Raw genomic sequence first — 19377 nt, forward strand, 5'->3', positions numbered from 1 at the left:
AACACTAAATCAGGAAAGTGTTTGACGAAACTAGAATGGACATTGGTTGTAGCCATATTTAAATAAAGTTTTGTCATCAAATTTATTTTTTTTCTTCTCAATGCATGTTCTTTCATCCCTGGTGGTCAAATTTTAAACTCTTTGCTATGACAGATTTCTAATCTTAATCTTCATAGTCCATGTAACGCATATAAACTAAATTCATCAACATCCCTCAGCCAAATAGATTCTATGTCGATCGAAACCGGTAAACTGTAATTATAGCTAATTCATTCCATTTATTTATTCTTCCTTTTTGTATTAGAAGATCTTTGAGAGCCTTCATATAGCAAAAGAAAAAACGATTTGTTTCCAAAGAATAAAATTAGTGTTATCTGCGAATCATGTTTCTGTCAGTATTTAATGATTTTCTAAAGTGCTAATTGTCAGTTCTGCCTTTTCTAGGAAATGTATTTCACTAACATTAAACTCTAAACTAACACAACTAACATATTTAACACTAGAAAGACGGAAAATTAGTATATACCTATATTGCCCAAAAGCAGTCAGAATGATTGGGTTGGGAATGCGTAAATAAATTTGCTTAAAATTAATTTTTAACATTTTTTACATTATTTACAGTTATATAACAAGTTATTAGTAAATATTAACAACAAAAAATATTGTATGTTGTACAAAAAATCACAAAATTCTAAGAAATTGTATCATTATATACTACATCATTGTTTTTCTAATTGAAATTAAAAGCAGTCAAAATGACTTCCTTAGGCGATCTAGTGTTAAAAATAACGGTGAATATTTTTTTTAAGCGTTGCTGCCTTTAGTTTGAATGTTTAAGTTATGTATATTTTTAAGCAGACATTTCTATGTACTATGCAATCATTAAATTCAAAACTGATTAAATACGCGAGAATTGCAATAAACGCTTAATGTAAATATAAAGACATTGTAAAATGACCAATATTTTTTTCAACAAGAAATTTGGTAATTAAAATTTTTTTTCTACCGCAACATTAACTCGTGGTGTTCCCTTACAGTACTTTAATATAAATTAAATTATGTAACATTTACGGAAAACTAAAGCAAACAGTTGGAAAATAAACAGATAAAAAGAAGGGAAAATATGGAGGACTGGTTACGCCACTGTAAGCTATAAATTGTGATTATACCTGTAAGTCATAAGCGTGGTCCTTACAGACTGGCTTCCGTTCAAGAGCAGCGGCACACTGTAGGTCATCACCTGCCCGAGAAGTCGCATTCCGCCGACGGACCTCACTCCGACGGAGAAATGCACTCAGCCAAAGTTAGTATTCTTAACCGCCAGGTCCTCCTTTCTTCCTCTTGCATTTCTGCTTTATCATGCTGGCTTTCTAAGGATTGGATTTCTATGGTTCTTTTATTTGTTGACTCTCTATGAATAAATACGAATGAAACATTTAAATAAAAAGAAGATGAAATCCATTAATACATTATAAGTAAATCATTCGATTACATGAAATACGACGTTGCTATGTGAAGGGTTATCATGCAATTATTTTAGTAAGATTCTCTTTTTATAAGAAAAAGGTGTTTCTTGTTCTATTAACAAAACTAGCAAATTAATTAGAAACTTAACAAAAGTGATATAGTTAATGATTATTAGCTTTATCTTCAAACTGCGAGTAGTATGTAACTGAAAAATTACACCAATTAATTTATTTACCAATTAATTAATTTATTTATTAATTAATTTGTTTATTAATTAATTAATTTGTTTATTAGTTAATTTATTTATTTATTAATTTGTTTATTAATTAATTTATTTATTTATTTGTTTTTGACAACAACAAAAAAATTATAAAAGTATGCTAAGGCTTTTTGCATCTTACTCCTTCTTACATTTCCAGAGTAATATTCACAATCGCTACTATTTCATTAATTTCAAATATATATTTCTATATTCGTTTTTAAATCCAACTTTCTCTAAGTTATGATTGTCTTTTCCATTTCAAATTTGACTGAAGATTTCATACTTTTAAGGGTCCAAAATCGCATGGTGGAAATATGGTCAGAAATACGTATCGTCCGTTTTTGCTTTGACCTAAAAATAGTTTTACTGATGTCAAGTAAAAACATTTGAAATGGATCGATCAAAACCATTATCATAAAAGAGTCAGCAAATAAACCTATCCTTAGAGAAATTTATAAAAGAAAGAACATTTTAATGGATTCTTGTATATCCTTAGAAAGCATGCATATCTTCTGCGAACATATGCTATCTACATTGCTATTTATTAAACTTTATGCAAACCTAATATTTACAAAAGCAAATATTCTCCTTCTGTTTAGAAAATGAAACAAAATAGAAATTCCAATGCTCAAACTGTGTCATTATTTTGAAATTAAAGTTTTATTTCATTTTATCTGTTTTGAAGGAAAAGGAGAATGTCTGTTACATTAAGCATAAATTAAAAAGCACTACTTCTTAATATTTCCTTAATTTCTCAATTATAACTATTTTTCATTCCTTTCCTACTAAAATTAAACATTAAACCCAATTTCGGTAATTTTCAAATTTCCTTAACCCTTGACCTTACAGCATGTTTTTGAAATTGGTGTGTATTTGACCAACTTTTTCTCATCATTCGAAGCTGTATTTTTCCTATCCTAAAAATTAGCATTTTGGTTGTCAAAAATACAGGAAACAGCAGAGCTTTTGATAAATTACTTTGTATTTAACAGTTAAATATAAAGCTCTGTAATTTCTTCACCGCCGAACATACAACAGTTAAATTCAGTGCAGAAACATTTGCATAATAACTATTTTCATTGCACTTTTTCTGTTTCTAAATATTAGCATATTTAGTATATCCATTCAAGATTAGTAGTTAAATTTATGCCCATGTTTTACTAAAGAAATTATTAATTTATAACCTTCCTTCTATTAAAACCTGAGTAATAATTTATTATTTATTATTCAATAAGTAAAATTTTACAATGAAGTAAAACTTAGAGCTTTGGTATAAATTTCTTGATATAAGCAACAACAAAAAAAATTTTAAACTTTTTTAAGCGTATTCTTAATATTTTTTTACAATAATTGTATTTATTCACGATAAGTAATTGTATTTATTCACAATAAGTAATTATAGAAGGATTCTCATATTTTTCGTATTGTAATTATTCTAAAAACATTAGAATCCTAGTTTTGAGAGTTTATTATTATTAGTTTTTAAGCTAAATTTTTTTATTCATATTTTATTTCCTGATAATGTAGAATTATGTTAATATAGAGTCCTAATAATATAGAGTCAATTCAGTGCAGATAAAAAAAATATTTTAATAATATTTTTTTCACGAACACAAATGAGCTTTTAATTAAGTAAGGAATAAGTAACATATATTTTTGTGCATAACAATTATTTCAAATCAAATAAATGTTTTTTTTTCTATACATATTAATGAAATAAAGATTTATCAATAATGCACACTTTAAGTTTTTTACAAATGAAGAAAATTTAGCAAAATTAAATTGGCGTAAAACTAAATGAATCTAAGAATATTTGTAACCAGTCAGTTTTTTTTCTATATTTGTCACAAACGGTTTGAATGACTTATTTTTCTGCCTTCAATTATATAAAAATATATGTTCATTTTTTTTTCAAAAAATTTCTTAAAATTTAATAAAGTTAATAATGTTAAGAAAATAATTATGAAATAAAATTAACCAAATCGTGATTAATAAAACCCATGAACTATGAAATTCTAAATCTTAACTGCCTTCGATTATAAAATATATTTGTGGGTAAGTGACCTTATTCAAATATATAATATAATTATGAATAAGTAAGCACTTAATTTGTTATTACCTTTTTATATTTGAAACAGCTATCTTGAATTTTTCAAATCTATTCTTAATATCGCAGTTTCAAATTCAATTAATACAATATTTAAATATAAAAATTAGAAAATATTATTGAACGCATTTAAAAACTTTTTTTTAGCTTTTGTTAATATAAAAAGAATATATATTTCTCCTTAATGGTCAACACGTAAGTTTTTGAGTTTTCAAGTAAGGAAAAATTTGATACATTTCTGTCTATATATCAATCTATTTATTGATGTGAGTTATGTTCGGCGGAAATATTGATATCTACATTCCCATAATCCTTTGCAACCTAACCACACCTGGTCTCCTGAAACCTTCAATATTAAATAATATTTTGAAAAAAAAAAACTTTTTGTGGCAATTTTGCGCGCATAACAGTGATTTTTTGAAAAAGCATTTTTGTCTTTTTTGATTGGCTGGAACTGCAGCCAAATGAATGCAGTAGTAACTCATTTTTTGCTTTTTTGTTTTTTTTTTCGTCGACTTTTTCAACGCCTTAGTCAAGCCGGCAGGGTTGGAAGCGGAGTTCTAACTTCAAAGAGAAGATAGAGTAATTATGTCAACAACTTGATTTTGAATTATTTATTTTTTTTTCTCTGCCTTTTTTGGAATACTATCTAGGCACTGGTTTTTGCATTTTTTTTAAAAGAAAAAGCCTTTTGTTCATCTTGCTCCGCCATTTTCTGCTTTTTTTATGTTACAGTTAGCTCGCTTCCTTAAATCTAAGCATGGCCTATACAATGATGAAAGAGACTTTGCTTTGTATATTTTTTGTTTCCACTTCTTTTACCTGAAGTAAACAAATTAATACAAGTATATTAAATTCTGACTAACTTAAAGTTTTTTGTTCATTCCGAAAGCAGAAATAATGCACTTAACATTAAAGATAGGATATTTTGTATAGGCATTAAGTCTTACTATACAGATATTTCGTAAAAGGAACCATCTCAAATCTTACAAAAATTAAATTTATGTCGAATTAACTAAACATTTATTATATTGCTGTTCAAAACATTCTGAGCTAAAGTTCTCATTTGCAAAAAAGTCCAAAAAAGGGATAGTATTCGACATACGGGGCCTCAAACATAAGAGATTTAGTCAATGATTACTTGTGGTGAAGGGTGCTAGCAGCGCACATCATTGGCTAATTAAGGAATGTCAAGAAATGCTATTCGTTTAGCGTTGGATGCTCTGGCGTGCTACTAGCTTTTTAATTACCAAATGGAATTTTAAATGCTTATTAAAAAGTTCATTATTAACTTTTTGTTTTCAAATATCTTTGACTTATGCTAATGTTGAGATGGAATTAGAGAATTGAGAATTACTATTTATGTTTTGAGGCTTCGTATCTCGGAAACTATCAATGAGAACTGTTGATCCGAATATTTTGAACTACATCTTATTATTTGCATGAGGTCTTTTATGGTAGTTACTTGATCTCACGTATAAAGTATAAAGTGCGTGTCTGTCAGCATACATACATAAAATATGTATTATATATATATATANTATATATATATATACGCTCCCCATAAACAGCGTGTTATAGCGCGACACTTATAGTTGGAAATCAATAGACATTCTTATCCAGCTGCTATAGTGCGACACTTACAGTTGGAAATATATAGACATTCTAATCCAGCTGCTATAGTGCGACACATATAGTTGGAAATCTATAAACTAGCTGTTTGGGCTAATTATAACTATTCGTTATAATAAAATATCATGGCAGGTGGGAAAATAGATGAACACGTTTGACTCCTTCTGACAATTTTTTGAGAGAGATATCTCAATCGACGTTTGTAGTACAGCACCTATACCTCCTTGTTTCGTTTTTAAAAAGATGCCTATGCATCAGTACTTTCTATGACATTATGGGTAGTGTTTAGAACTATGACTATATTAATATAATATTGATTTAAATATAAAATGAGCAACAACAGTCATTCATCGAAGTAAATAGGGGGACAACAATTATGATAACAGCACCACCTAACATCGCTTAAACGTAATAGACAATTACTCTTGCCTGATGCGAGAATCGGGAAATAGTACGCCTTAAAATATTATAATTTATGCGCTTTTCATACTTCTATTCTAGTGTGAATATAACAAGATTTTTACCAAGGAAAGTCACAATAACGTCATATAAATAATTTACCAAACAATACTTAGCATCCAATCCATTTAAATATATTAAAACCATATTCTGAAATATTTCAAATATTTAATACTTTTTGGCAATATTTTTAAATGTTTCAGCAATAAAAATATTTTTTAATTAACATTCACTTTTTTAAACGGAAAATGTTTTGTAAATTTTATCAAGAAAAAGCATTCACCGATAGCAACTATATATTTATTGTATATAAATTACTTAAAAGATGCTTTTATATTTTCGTAAAATAGGTAAGACTGCCCAATCGTAGGTTTTAAAGCATTTAAAAAATTTCAAAGCTTAGTTTTTATAAGTGTGTATAAAAGCAAAGTCTCTATCGCCAAACTGCACTTGCTAAAAAAATTAAAGCATGGCTTTTATGTTCCCTACACGCGCATATACACATGCACATTTTGTTTTACCATCAGCACCATTCTTCATACTTTCGGTGGTTTTTCTGATGTACTTTTGAAAACTATCCTTTTTACTTATAAGGCAACTTTTAATACACTCCACACCAAACAATTTATCTATTGCAGTATCTAGAATTACAAATTGGTTGGAACAAAAGAATTCGTTTTAATAATAAATAGCAATTTCCTATAACAAATATTTCGTCTTCAAACGGAGTGAAAAAATTTTCTTGTTTGCTCATTTTTGATTCAATTTTCATCCAAAATAGAGTTATATAAATTTTAATGGAATATTTCTCATTTCATTACGAAAAATCTGGTTAATTTGTTCAGATATTTATAATAATTGTTTACAATTATTTCATCCATATGAAAAAAAGTTGTAAGGAATTGGAAAACGGTTCATCCCGAAAACTGCAAATTAGATGCATAATTTATTTTTAAATAATTTTTGGGAAACCAATTAATGCAACTTAATGTCAATAGTTAAACTTATTCATAAGCTAATATTATTACTAAAATAAACATAAGCATGTCAATGAAAAATGAGCAGCGAATTAAAAAAAAATTTCTTAAATTATTCTGAAGACTTTTTTAATAATAGCGTACTAACTCTTTTGTTAAGCTGCATTGTTGGTTGCAGAAATGTTATTTTTCTCTGAATGAAGATTTAATAATTTTTTTCATGTAGCATAAAAATATGTGTAGAGCAGATTTTGTCAAAAAGTATTTTAAGCTCCAAAATGAGAAGGTTTGTTTGTGTTCTGTCAGTGGAGTGTGCTTCAAACAGTTGAAGTGGATAATAAGAAGTGTTCTTGAAGAGTTGATTAAGTTCAATCGAATTTAACATTACACAAGGAAAAATATCTTCTAGAATTGTGCCTACAGTATCTTTTTATAGTAACTTTGAAATTGAAATGAAAATTCTTACAAAATATGCCAAACAATAGAAATCTGGATAGTGTAATTTTGGCAGAATGGTTAAATCAGATCCAGTTACGAGATCTCTAAGTTTCTTAAAGTAATGAGTCAAATGTTATTATTTTTGTAGTGCATAATTATGTAAAACATTACAGAATTATGCAAAACATTGATAAAAAATAATTATTAAATAAAGAGTTATCTTCTTTAAGAGTAAAAAAGTCTCGCAGAAACTGGATTGTCAGAATAACACTCGAATGGTTGCTTACATTTTAAAAGTTTAAACAGTTTGGAGGGCGCTCCACTGGTGCTATATCTATATTTGGTGAGGGTGGAGATTATCGTTCTTTACGAACAAAATATATTCACGAATATTCATAGCAGAAACGACGACTTTTTTTTATAAAAACATTTTATTGAAGATTATTTTTTTAATAAATTAAGCGTATTTTTAAAATTTCTTCAAGCATTTAATTTTTTCATAAAATATACTGTTCTTACTGATATATACTTTATAGTAGTTGAAGTAACTTTGTCGATCGATGCATTTTAGAGTTGTGATTTTGAAAAAATGTTTCAAAAATCAAAATTTTCAAATTTTAAGAGTTTCCAAATTATATTTGCTGACAAAAAATAATTTCTTCTCCAGTGATAATAAAATTATTTCCTTTCAATTTTTTGTTAAAATTTAACTTTAGACTTCAACCAAAAACGAAAAATAATTTTATGGCGGAAATAATAATTTGATCAAAATAATCCTGATTTCCACTTAAATTTTTATTTTTATGAATTAATTTCACACAGATTAAAATTAGAGTTAAAGAAATTAATCTGCAAAATTCAATTGATTGTCCTATTTGTGCTACAAGTATCATTTTAGACACAATGAAAACTATATTTTTTTAGGAAAAGAGAATAAAAAAAAATAAATTTGAACTTTTTGAAAATTAATTTACTCAAGTTAGAAAAGTTTTGCTTAGTTCCGTATAAACATGTTCTTCTAAAACGAAGACGTTATGGATCAAAATTACTTATCACAATACGTTTCAGAGTACAATTTAATCATAATTATTAATTATTAGATCACACAATTTAATCATAATTATTAATTATATTATTATTCTGATAAGATCGCATAATTTAATCAGACATGGTTCTTATAAACATGTTTATCTCAAACGAAGACGTTGTAGATCTAAAGGTAAGCATGATCATTTCTAAATGATTTAGATAGTGAGAGAATTATACCACGCATTATTTACACTGGATTAAATCACAATTATTAATTATTTGAGCACACAATTTAAACAATGTCCTTATAATCATGCTCATGTCAAACAAAGACGTTTTTGATCAAAATTATTTACCACAATACATTATAGATCACAATTTAATCACAATTATTAATTATTTGATCACACGGTTTAATCAAAAAATATTCGTATAATCTTCTTTCTCTCAAACGAAGACGTTATAGATCAAAATTATTTATCACAATACGTTATAGATCACAATTTAATCACAATTATCAATTATTTGATCACACAATTTATTCAAAAAATGCTCTTATAATCATGTTACTCTCAAACGAAGACGTTATAGATCAAAATTATTTATCACAATACGTTATAGATCACAATTATCAATTATTTGATTACACAATTTATTCAAAAAATGCTTTTATAATCATGTTACTCTCAAACGAAGACGTTATAGATCAAAATTATTTATCACAATACGTTATAGATCACAATTTAATCGCAATTATTAATTATTTGGTCACACAATTTAATCAAACATGGCCCTTGTAAACATGTTTCTCCCAAGCGAAGACGTTATAGATCGAAAGGTAAGCATAATCCTTTCTAACTGTTTTAGATAGTGCGAGAATAAGATGTTAATTCTATGTATCAGAAGAACCACCGATGTGATTAGCAATTTACCTTTTGTTGAGCGCCTATGCATGCACATTCTGTTATTATCTATAATTATCATTGAATAAATACTTTTTTGCTTTGATTAACAAATGAACATTTTGATGAAAGAGTATTTTTGAGCGGGATTTTTAATTTTTGTTATGCCCCCATGCAGCATGTGGAGAGGCTATTCAACCCTCGGATGGGCTGATCAGGTTGGTTTCTCACAATCATCTTATCAAAAGGGCAGAGCACTTGAAAAGTCATATTTAAAGATTTTCTAAAAGAAATTTTTGATCAAAAGGATTTATTTTTTTTAATTTGAAGTTGATTTCATATTTAGAAATAACGTTAACTTGAAAACGATTTCAGAAAAAATACGTTTGCATTTACTATTAATGCGTGCATAATCAATCATACGCAATCAATCAAAAGTCAAAAATAATTCTTTTCGTTGTGTTAAGTTTTGTTTTTCTTCCAAACTTTTATTGAAATTATATGATTTATCTTTTTGCTTTCATACCAATGTTATCTTACGTGAAACATTCATTTATGATTTATCATAAATTTTATATAACATTTTCACATTTATGTATATTTTATGAGTACACTGGAGGCCAATTCTTATTTATTTATTTATTTATTTATTTATTTATTTATTTATTTATTTATTTATTTTGTTTTTTGTTGCATGAGATTTTTTAAAGTATCTTTATTGTTTTCACATTGCTATTTTCAAATCTGTAATCGTATTCTCGGTTCATACTATAGTCTTCTTAAAAGAAATTTTTAGTCTACTTTCTGCGAAATGTACAAATTTAAATACGTTATGTACAACAAGGGGTTACATAAAAGTTGTGACAAACTTTTAACGTAGTTAAGGCATATCATCGGAATGAAAATTGCATAGAAACCCATGCCGAAAATGTCATTGTAAGCGACAAGAGACACTTCCCTATAAAAACCTGCCCAGCTATTTTTTATGCATTTATTTTCATTTAATTTTATTTTTTTAGCATTATGCATGAAAGCTATCGTTCGAATAATAATTTTCCAGAAAAAAAAACTTATCAAACCAATTTTTTTCCCAAGAACCAGTAATTCATATGCATTCAACTAGTATATATTCATAATATGTTCATAATTACAAATTCAAATGAAATATTAAGTAAAAGGGTAATCAAATGTTTATTTTATTTATTCTATTTAGTTAACTGCTTTAAATTTACAAACTGAAGCACAGGTTTAATCACGCTCCGTGCACTCTGCTCATCATTATAAATAAATTCGAATACATCATTAGAATCCCCATTGTACTCAATGCATTGAAGACGATTAAAACTGTACTCGCGTCTGTTGAATTAAAACGTAAGAGCATTGAGTACCGTCATTCGGGGCTACTTTGTGCAGTATTACGCAGTTTTTGAACTTTGACATGTAAAAAAAACTATGTTAATTCAAACTTTAGTAAAATTTATCGATATTATATTCATAACTGGACTCAGACGAGTGAATTTGATCAATATTGGCATTATTTGTATGTAATATTTACGAATAATAAGTCAAAACATACCTTGCACAAAGTAGCCCCCAAATGGGGCTATTTTGTGCAGCGATAGGAATTCAGTTTAATAATCATGTTTTTAGTAAAATATTGTTATAAAATTGTTAAAAAAAGTTAATTGTTGACATTTTTAAAGACAAAAACATCAAGATATGTAAAGATATTAGTTTGAAAATAATTTTCAGCGTTAAAAAACCTTTTTTTTTTCGAAGAATTTTTTCTTAAAAAAATTTTTTATTTCAAAACATTTGAGTTTAAACAAAAGGAAACCATATACATTTTTAACCATTGAAATGGATGAAATTTTAAAAATAATAATTATTACATATTCATTAACATTTATAATATTGTTAAATTTGAACATAACATCCTTGAATGAGCATGACAGAACTTGCTCTTCAGTTTCTGTCAAAATCACCTGATGTCCTATAAAATATATTTTTATGTATTAAATCGTTTGATTAATTCATTAGAAAAATCTTTGTAGAAGAAAAATAATAGTTTACCAGGAAGCTTCACGTGTTTCTTGTGAATTTTATTAGAGATAGTATTTCTGTGGATTTTGTACTTCCGAGAAGCTTCTGCAATCGACATACCACCAGCAACTGCCTGGAAATATTGTTGCAGCTTTTCTAAAGTGTAATCACGGTAGTTACTCGTTCCAGGTATTTTTTTATAACGTCTGACCATTTTTCTGTCGAAAAAAAAAACGAATGAAACTTTGCACAAAGTAGCCCCAAAGTGCTTTTTTTTTTCATTTTCCGTTTATTTGTTATTAATTTTCAAATTTTTTTAACGCTAACATGATCTAATTGTTTATTAATATATAAATAAGAAATTTTGCACTTACGACAATTGTTTTGTCAACGTCTTTGCATTTCACAGCTAAAGTTTCCACGCACACTTTTCGACATCCGACGTCCTCGGAAAGTTGTTGACGCTGGATGACGAAACACACTCTGAGATTGTTTTAAAATTCGAAAAAATGTTTGTAGTAATAGAAGAGACTTCTATCTTCAAATTCCACACATTTTTAACGTGAAATAAACATAATACTGAATAGCAGCACTTGAAAAATGCCAAATTCGAATTTGCACAAAGTAGCCCCCGCTGCACAAAGTAGCCCCTAATGACGGTAATATAAAACTCACATGTGTCCTCTTTACTTAGTGTGGTAACGTCGTGTACTTAAGCAACAAAATAGAAATTAAAATTATACTAAGTGATAATATTTTTCTTAAATACACCGTATACTCCCTACAAAGATATCACGAACCGAATAGTTATTCTTTTTCTTGAATATTCCTTCAAATAAATAAGGGTAATTATTAAAAATGGACAAAAACACGATACACTGTTAGAATTTTCATTCCACACCGGCACCGGTTAAACAACCGGCAGCAAATTTTCCCTCCAATTAACCCGTAAAGTTTACGCTAACGATCATATTTTAATTTTACCGTTTTGAAATCGTTTAAAACTAACAGGGTTAAAAAAAGCATGAATACCTAACTATACGGTTTTTACCCATTTACAACTAGCAGGGTTTCAAATACCGCAAACGAAATTTAACTGAACATTGGACACAGGTCAGGAGCCCTATTATACTGCCATCTATGCGTAAATAAAAGTATCGTATTCTAATAGCCCAGGAGCATACATTATTCAATGCAGAACATTGGAAACTCTTCATGTGTTGAACGTAAAGTAGGAAATGTTGTAACATCAAGGTTGGGATTTGAACCCCAGTTCAGTCAGTCATGAGACTGACAGATTAACTCTCTCGGCTGTAATATATACTCATCTACAACGAACTATGTTGTTTCATTAGGTGGACCTAGTTGGTGTGATTATATTCTGGTTGTTTAAGCCTATTAGGTGAAAAGTTTTTTCTTGCACTTAAGAGTATGAATACCATCTTATTTATGGTTATTTGATTATTTTGTTTGAATAGGTCAAAATAACAATTAAATAAATTGTTATTAAACCATTTTTTCTGAGAAACTTCTGTGTAAAATGCATATTGAATGCAAAAAAAATCAATTTTCACGTACGTAAGTTTGGCCAATTTCATTTTACTCCTTTTTAATCTTCTTCAATTTTCAATTCACATAATTTACTTATTTATTACAATTTTACATAGTTTCAAGAACTGGCATCATTTTAAATGTTTTATCTCTGTAAAAAAATGTGGGATTTAAAAATGAAGTAAATTAAGTCAAAGGATTAAGTGTGACTTTTCATGTGCTCCGTCAATAGATTAATTTTTGTCCCCATACATTTCAATGTTAGATATAGTTTCATATAGAGAAATATTCCTATTCTTTTTTCCAATTACCCTTAAAAATTGTAATGAAATATATTATGCTGTAGGGCAAGGAGAATTATATAAATTATTTTCTTAAAATTTTTATGTAATTCATAGTATATTTAATTTCATTCTATTAAATTAATCTAATCAATTTCTAATCAATTAAATTACTTATTTTAAACTAAACTGAAGCAATTGAAAAATATTGAAGTTTTAGGGGTAAAATGCTTTAAAATAAAGTAGATGCACTGAATATGATTGAATTAAATCAATATGTATTTATATAATGATTTTATTTAGTTTTTTAAAACGTTGGATTAAGGGTGCACAAATATATTTAGTTCTTTCTCCATACATTTGTCTGTCAGTTTTAATATTTTAAATTCTCAAATATGATTTATTTTTCAATTATAAATGTTTAATAAAATAGATTGTTATGTCGGTCATTGTGTTAATGTATTCAGATGAAATAAATTGAATCTATGCAATGTATATGATTAAAAAATCGTCATTTGTAAATTATTTTCTATTAAATACAATATCAAAATAAAATAAAGATAAAAATGGAAAAAATTTATTCTCATTTCTCTTTACAATAGTATATTTGGAAACAAGTGTTAAAATGTAATTTGTTAACTGGAAAATATAAATTTAGTTACATTTATTTATTTATACCACAAAAGAAAGCCACCTATCTGGACATTTCTTTTATTTTATGATATGAAATGGTATTCTGTACATTTCAAAATAAAATTCATCAACTAAATGTATTTTCATATTTTGTCTAAAATAATCAAACCAGACTTAGTTACTAATATAACTAATATTATTTTTACAAATACAAATTCATAAATTGTATATTGTAACTCCGACAAGTGCTATTATCGTGTATCTTAAATCATAATTCGAACAATGAATTAGATGATTATATGTATAATACGAGTTCCTTTCATAAAAGTTTCCAAGCTTCATTAAAAAAAACATTGCTATTGAAACCATAAAGATACTTATGAAATTCTATTATGGTAAAACAGTTTTCAGAAGGCGTTTATTATATTCAGTGCATCTTACCTAATCAAGAAAACACTTTTATTTAACTACGAGTCTACTTTTTTATCCTCCCATAGCCTAGGGGCAGGGTGATGTCCTCACTGCCTTTGCAGAGCCAAAGTTTGGACGGAGGAACTCACACTGTCATTCACGTTCCACCTGATGGTCATACGAAACAACAGACAGCATTAGACGCATTGCTGAGTGAACTGCAGACTTTCAACCTTCCTGCCGAGCAAAAAACTCAGCGAGATAACATACCAGGATTGCTTGGGCCTCAAAGGCGCTTGCCTTCCTACCCCAGTGCTGATTCTCCAGTTCGATCTCCTATACACGGTATGCCACAGGCACGTTCCCCTACAAATCTTGACCCTGGTGCCAAGACACTACTAGTTACTCCCACTGCCAATCGTTTATCACCAACACCTCAACAGCCCGAACGGAAACCTTCCCCGACACAATTAACAGTAAAAACTATAGCTGAAGTCCTCACTAAAAAAGTTCCTCCTCCCCCTCCGCCCCGCACAACAAGTCGATCTCCAGTCACTTCTCCCACCGAGGCAGCCACTGTGTCCAAATCTGCGCCTCTACGCTCTGCCCTAGCAACACGCAATCCTCCACCCCAGCGAAGCAGTTCTGTTCCTACACCTAGAGGTTCCACCCATCCTACTCTCAGGCAGACTGCTTCTACCAGAGCATCTTCCAGAGATCGTTACGATCCACCATCAGTGAGCATCAAAGAACCTCTAGCTCCTCTGAGCTCATCATCCAAGGAGAGTATCGTGAGGACATCAGCACTCAATGATGAGCCGCCTCCTCGTGAGCAGCTTTCAAGCAATAGTAGCAGCAGTGAGAGTGTGAACTCACAAGAAGGTCTACAGATGGCGCTACAAGCAGCCAAGGCTGAGAAGGATAAAGTGATACAACTTTTGAAGAATGAATTACGAGATGAAGTAAGTGATGTGCAGGATAATTATAATTTCTATATTCGTTTTGTATAAGAATGATAAATCAATGTAGATAAACAGCGTAATAACTATTTATGTTCATTGTACCTGCATATGTTATTTTAAATGTTAGATAACATAGGAAAGGCTTGGGGAAATAATAAAAAGTCACATTTTCAAATTGTCTATGGGAGCATTTTAGTGGGAAAAAAAGTTGATTCCCATGCATGAAATAAGATATTCCCATATATTGTGCTGTAATCAAGTGAAAATTCCAGACTCGATACTGGTGTCCAGAAAAAATGCCTAAGATCAGTTTACAGCAAAAATATTACCTTTGTTGAAGCGAAGTTTAATACTTTATCTCCTCAAACCAATTTTATTTAAATCTTTAATAAAAACTAATCTTTGCTAATAATTATTTGGAAGTAACCTGTTAAGTAACGGCTTTCAATATTATAATGTTGGCTTTGGAAGAAAAAAATTATTAAAAGCATGCAATAACCATTTCATTCAAAAATGTTTAAAAGATGGTTGCAAAAATGTTCCAAATCTCTTCCAATACATTTCATTGTTTACTTTAATAAAAAACGTTATCCAGTGAGTGAAATGAAAATGAAACAATAACTTTTGATCAAATAATTGAATTCTTAATTATTAAGATTCACTCGTAAAGGTTCAAAGGGCTATCCTTAAATCTGGGGATAAATTTGTGAATACAATTTTCTTTTCTTTTTTTTTATACAAATTCATATTCAAAAGCGGATTTTCTTTGAAAAAATACGCTTTTTTTTCAACGCATTTGAATTCTTGACCCTCAACATATGTGGTGTAGTTGCAATCTGAAAAATATTGTCCAAAAAGTTTAATTGAAAAAGCGGTGGAAATTTTGGATTCTTCAATATGAATTCGTGATCTCTTGTAATTAAGATTGCTCCTTTATACGTAAAAATCTTATCATTATATCAAAGTTGACAAGACGTTCCGCTTTATATTTTGTGTACTGTGCACCATGTTGCTCAGTATCATTCTCCTTAAGCTACGATTCATTTAATTCTGATAATTGGATATGTTCCTATGCTTTCTTTGTTCCAAGATATGGGAGAAAACGCTAAATATGATTTCTTTTGTTTCCATTTTAAAAATGGCAAACCCCATTTTCACTAGCAAAAAAAATTCTATTTACTCTTTCTTTTGATATAACCCCAAACGCATTTCATGTGAAGGGTACTGCATTGTCATTAAAAAATGCAAAGTATATATTTATTTATTTTTTAATTTAGGTATTTGCGGCTTCCCAGGGAAAAAAGTCGGGTCAGGGTCCAAAGAACCGACAGGAACTTCTCGAAGCACGCCATCAGGAATTACTGAAAAAACAAAAGCAACTCCAGGAGCAATATACTCGTCTACAACAGATTCAGCGAAATCAAGTCTTTTCTCGTCTCGGTGGCAAGACCGGGGATCTTAAGAAAACTGGTAGCGAGTCCAACATTCTTTCTAAAGCTGGACTACTATCATTGACCACAGCTTCCGGATCAATGCAACATCTTGCTGTTACAGGGTCTATTTCGAATCCGATCACCGGGTCAAAGTCATCTCCATCTTCTTCTCCGAACCCTAGTAAAGGTGGTGCTCACAGTCCCGCGAGTAAAATATACGAGACCGATATTCTTTGAATTCATAAATTGGTAGTTTTTCTTAAAGAAAGAAAAACCGAGAGATGTATTTTCCTAGCATTCATCGACACTATTAGAGCGGCAGACAGCATATAGCTGCTAAGCCTAACGTGTCGTCATGAGGAGTTTTGAAATAAAACACACTTTGAAGACAAGTTATATAGAAATTTTTAACATTACGGATATAAAGAAATTGGAGGCTAATTTCTGATACAGAAATATATAAATATATACAAATATATATATATATGAACTTTGCAGGGGCGCTTTTTCCATTTATTGTAATGACTCTTTTAGACTTTAGCTGATAATTTGATAGAATACTTTTTTAAGAAAACAAGATTTTCTTTTGCTTTTGAAACCAATTCTGGGAAAAATAACCCACCGTCGCTTTAGGAAATTTAGTTCTTTTATTGAATGTCAAGTAATTTAAAAAATACAGATTCTTTTCTTAGATGAATAACTTGGTTTAACACTGACTTTAGTCACAGAAGCAAATAAGCCTGCGACCCTTCTATACATTTTAAATCCCCAAACAGAAATTGTGCCAAAACCAAACAAGGTGTGAGAGCTCGCTAAACTTTGATTTGAATATTAAATCTGGACTTAGTTATATGTTAAAATAAGTGTCAATAACTAATTAGTCTGAGTCGCGACGGTTAAGGGGCTGAGATGCCATTGTGAATGTACGGGGTTCTGTTCCTGGTGGTGACTTGAAGCCCACCCAACTTCTGATCGATAAATACCAGCTTGTCTATGAAGTGAAGGCGGCCAGTGCTGACCTCATTTCCACCATCATGCTGTTTAATACTTGAATGTGTGAAACCCTATCTTCTATGACCTCCCTGTTTGACAACTGCCTAATTAGTCATTACACTTATTTTTTTCATGAAATATTTAACATTATTTTTATGATGAAGATTGAATATGAATTACACAGAGATCAAAACTATTGTTGTGTTTTATTATCGTATTCTAGTCTAAAAAAAGTATTATATGTTGTTGATGTATCAAAAAAATATGAGAAATTCTTGTTATGTCTAAGAACGTCCTTTAATAACATTTATGTGATTTAAATTGCTTTTTTAAACTCCAAATCATTTGTAATGGCTGCGTAAAAGACGGATCTGCATTTCTACGAATCGACAACCAAACACACACAGTACCCGCTTCCAAATATTTATACCCTCATTCCAGTTAACTTACGGTGCTACCGCCAGGAACGGGGACTGTTTTTATACTTGACGCGAGATGTTCTTTTATAAAAATAACAAAAGTAAATAATATGTCACTACAACAAAATATTCTTCAGCGGCGAGATTTGTTTTTTCCGAATTCGCCAGCTTGTGACGAGGGATCTTTATAGGAGAAAAGTTCCAGTTTTGTAGCTAGTTAAAGTATCTCCGTTTACTGTCACCAGGAGAAGTTTTATACATAGGCAAAAAAACTAACTATGAAAAAATACGTTAAATGACAAAATCATTTTTCTAGAAAAGCTTTTCCTGCTCTTCCACTAAATTTGTTCATTCAGTTTTCGCTCTGTCGAGAGTTAACAAATGCAGAAATATTTAATGATCTTAAATATAATTTGATAATTATTTCGCATTTCATTATTTCAGATTGAGTAGAAACTTTCTTCTTTTATCAGATTGAAGTATCACCCTCACATTTAAAGTGCAAAATTAGATTTTTAATTTAGCATAATTTATATGTTCTGTTCTATTTATAGCATAATTTCAATCCAGAAGAAACTTTCAAATCAACTTAATACCATTTCAACCCAGTGCAACTCAGGTGTAAAATGTTTTTGAGAATAATTTTGGCCTTTGTCTTTTACTTTATATTGGACCTCGCTCTAAATTATACTCATATGAGTGATATTATAAGTGATTTTTATCATTTCTCGATAATTCAGAATTTTATTTTAAAAATTGAAGTCATTAGAACTTACATTATAAATAGTGTACACTGCTTGTGAGGCTTGCAAGAAAAGAACATAAAAATAGAAAAAAAATTCGAATTTTTGCAAACCGATATTGCGGATAAATCAATTTTTAAGTAAAAGTTTCGTCTAGAAAATAGATTATAACTATCACTTAAACTTCTAAAGTAATAAGATTGGTAAACTAATAACTATAGTATTGATGACTACTAAACTATTTCTAAATACATTACCCTTTATATTACGTATTTAAGACTAAAAATGCCAAAGGTTTAAAAAAAAAATGTGATAATGAATTAATTTTCATATTCTGGGAAGCTTAAACCATGAAGGATTCCTTTACCAAAATTCTGATCTCGACAGTTCAGAACTATTGCGACAGCAGGGAAATTATTCGAGCTCAATGTTCGAAAGAAGAAACAGCTACTCTCTGTCCACCTTAAGAAGACGGTTGACTTTTGAAAAGCTCATTTCAACGCGGGGGTGTCATTGCGTTGTAGAATTGGTATTGGCGCAAAGCTTTTCCCCCGTCATCTATCGTTTCCTGTATCTTCCTTCGCAACCTCTGTTTCAACGAATGGACTCGTACCATTTTGTAGCTTTCAATCGTC

The 19377-nt window shown here is 29.4% G+C and overlaps 1 protein-coding gene across 15 annotated transcripts in view; it reads left to right on the top strand.

Moving 5' to 3' along the window:
- Nucleotides 1-18271, top strand: part of LOC107442885 (coiled-coil domain-containing protein AGAP005037) — a 301042-nt gene extending 282771 nt beyond the window's left edge. For 10 of the 15 annotated variants that reach the window (XM_071182301.1, XM_071182302.1, XM_071182304.1 and 7 more), the window contains 5 exons: nt 1198-1303; nt 4369-4418; nt 9452-9491; nt 14279-15154; nt 16432-18271. In XM_071182301.1, the coding sequence (XP_071038402.1) occupies nt 1198-1303; nt 4369-4418; nt 9452-9491; nt 14279-15154; nt 16432-16824 (1465 nt within the window). In that variant the 3' untranslated portion in view covers nt 16825-18271. The remainder of the gene's footprint in view (nt 1-1197; nt 1304-4368; nt 4419-9451; nt 9492-14278; nt 15155-16431) is intronic. The other 5 variants (XM_071182305.1, XM_071182310.1, XM_071182312.1 and 2 more) reach the window with 2 other exon arrangements.
- The last annotated feature ends 1106 nt before the right edge of the window (nt 18272-19377 follow it).

This window comes from Parasteatoda tepidariorum, chromosome 6 (assembly GCF_043381705.1).
Source record: "Parasteatoda tepidariorum isolate YZ-2023 chromosome 6, CAS_Ptep_4.0, whole genome shotgun sequence".
NCBI lineage: Eukaryota > Metazoa > Arthropoda > Arachnida > Araneae > Theridiidae > Parasteatoda > Parasteatoda tepidariorum.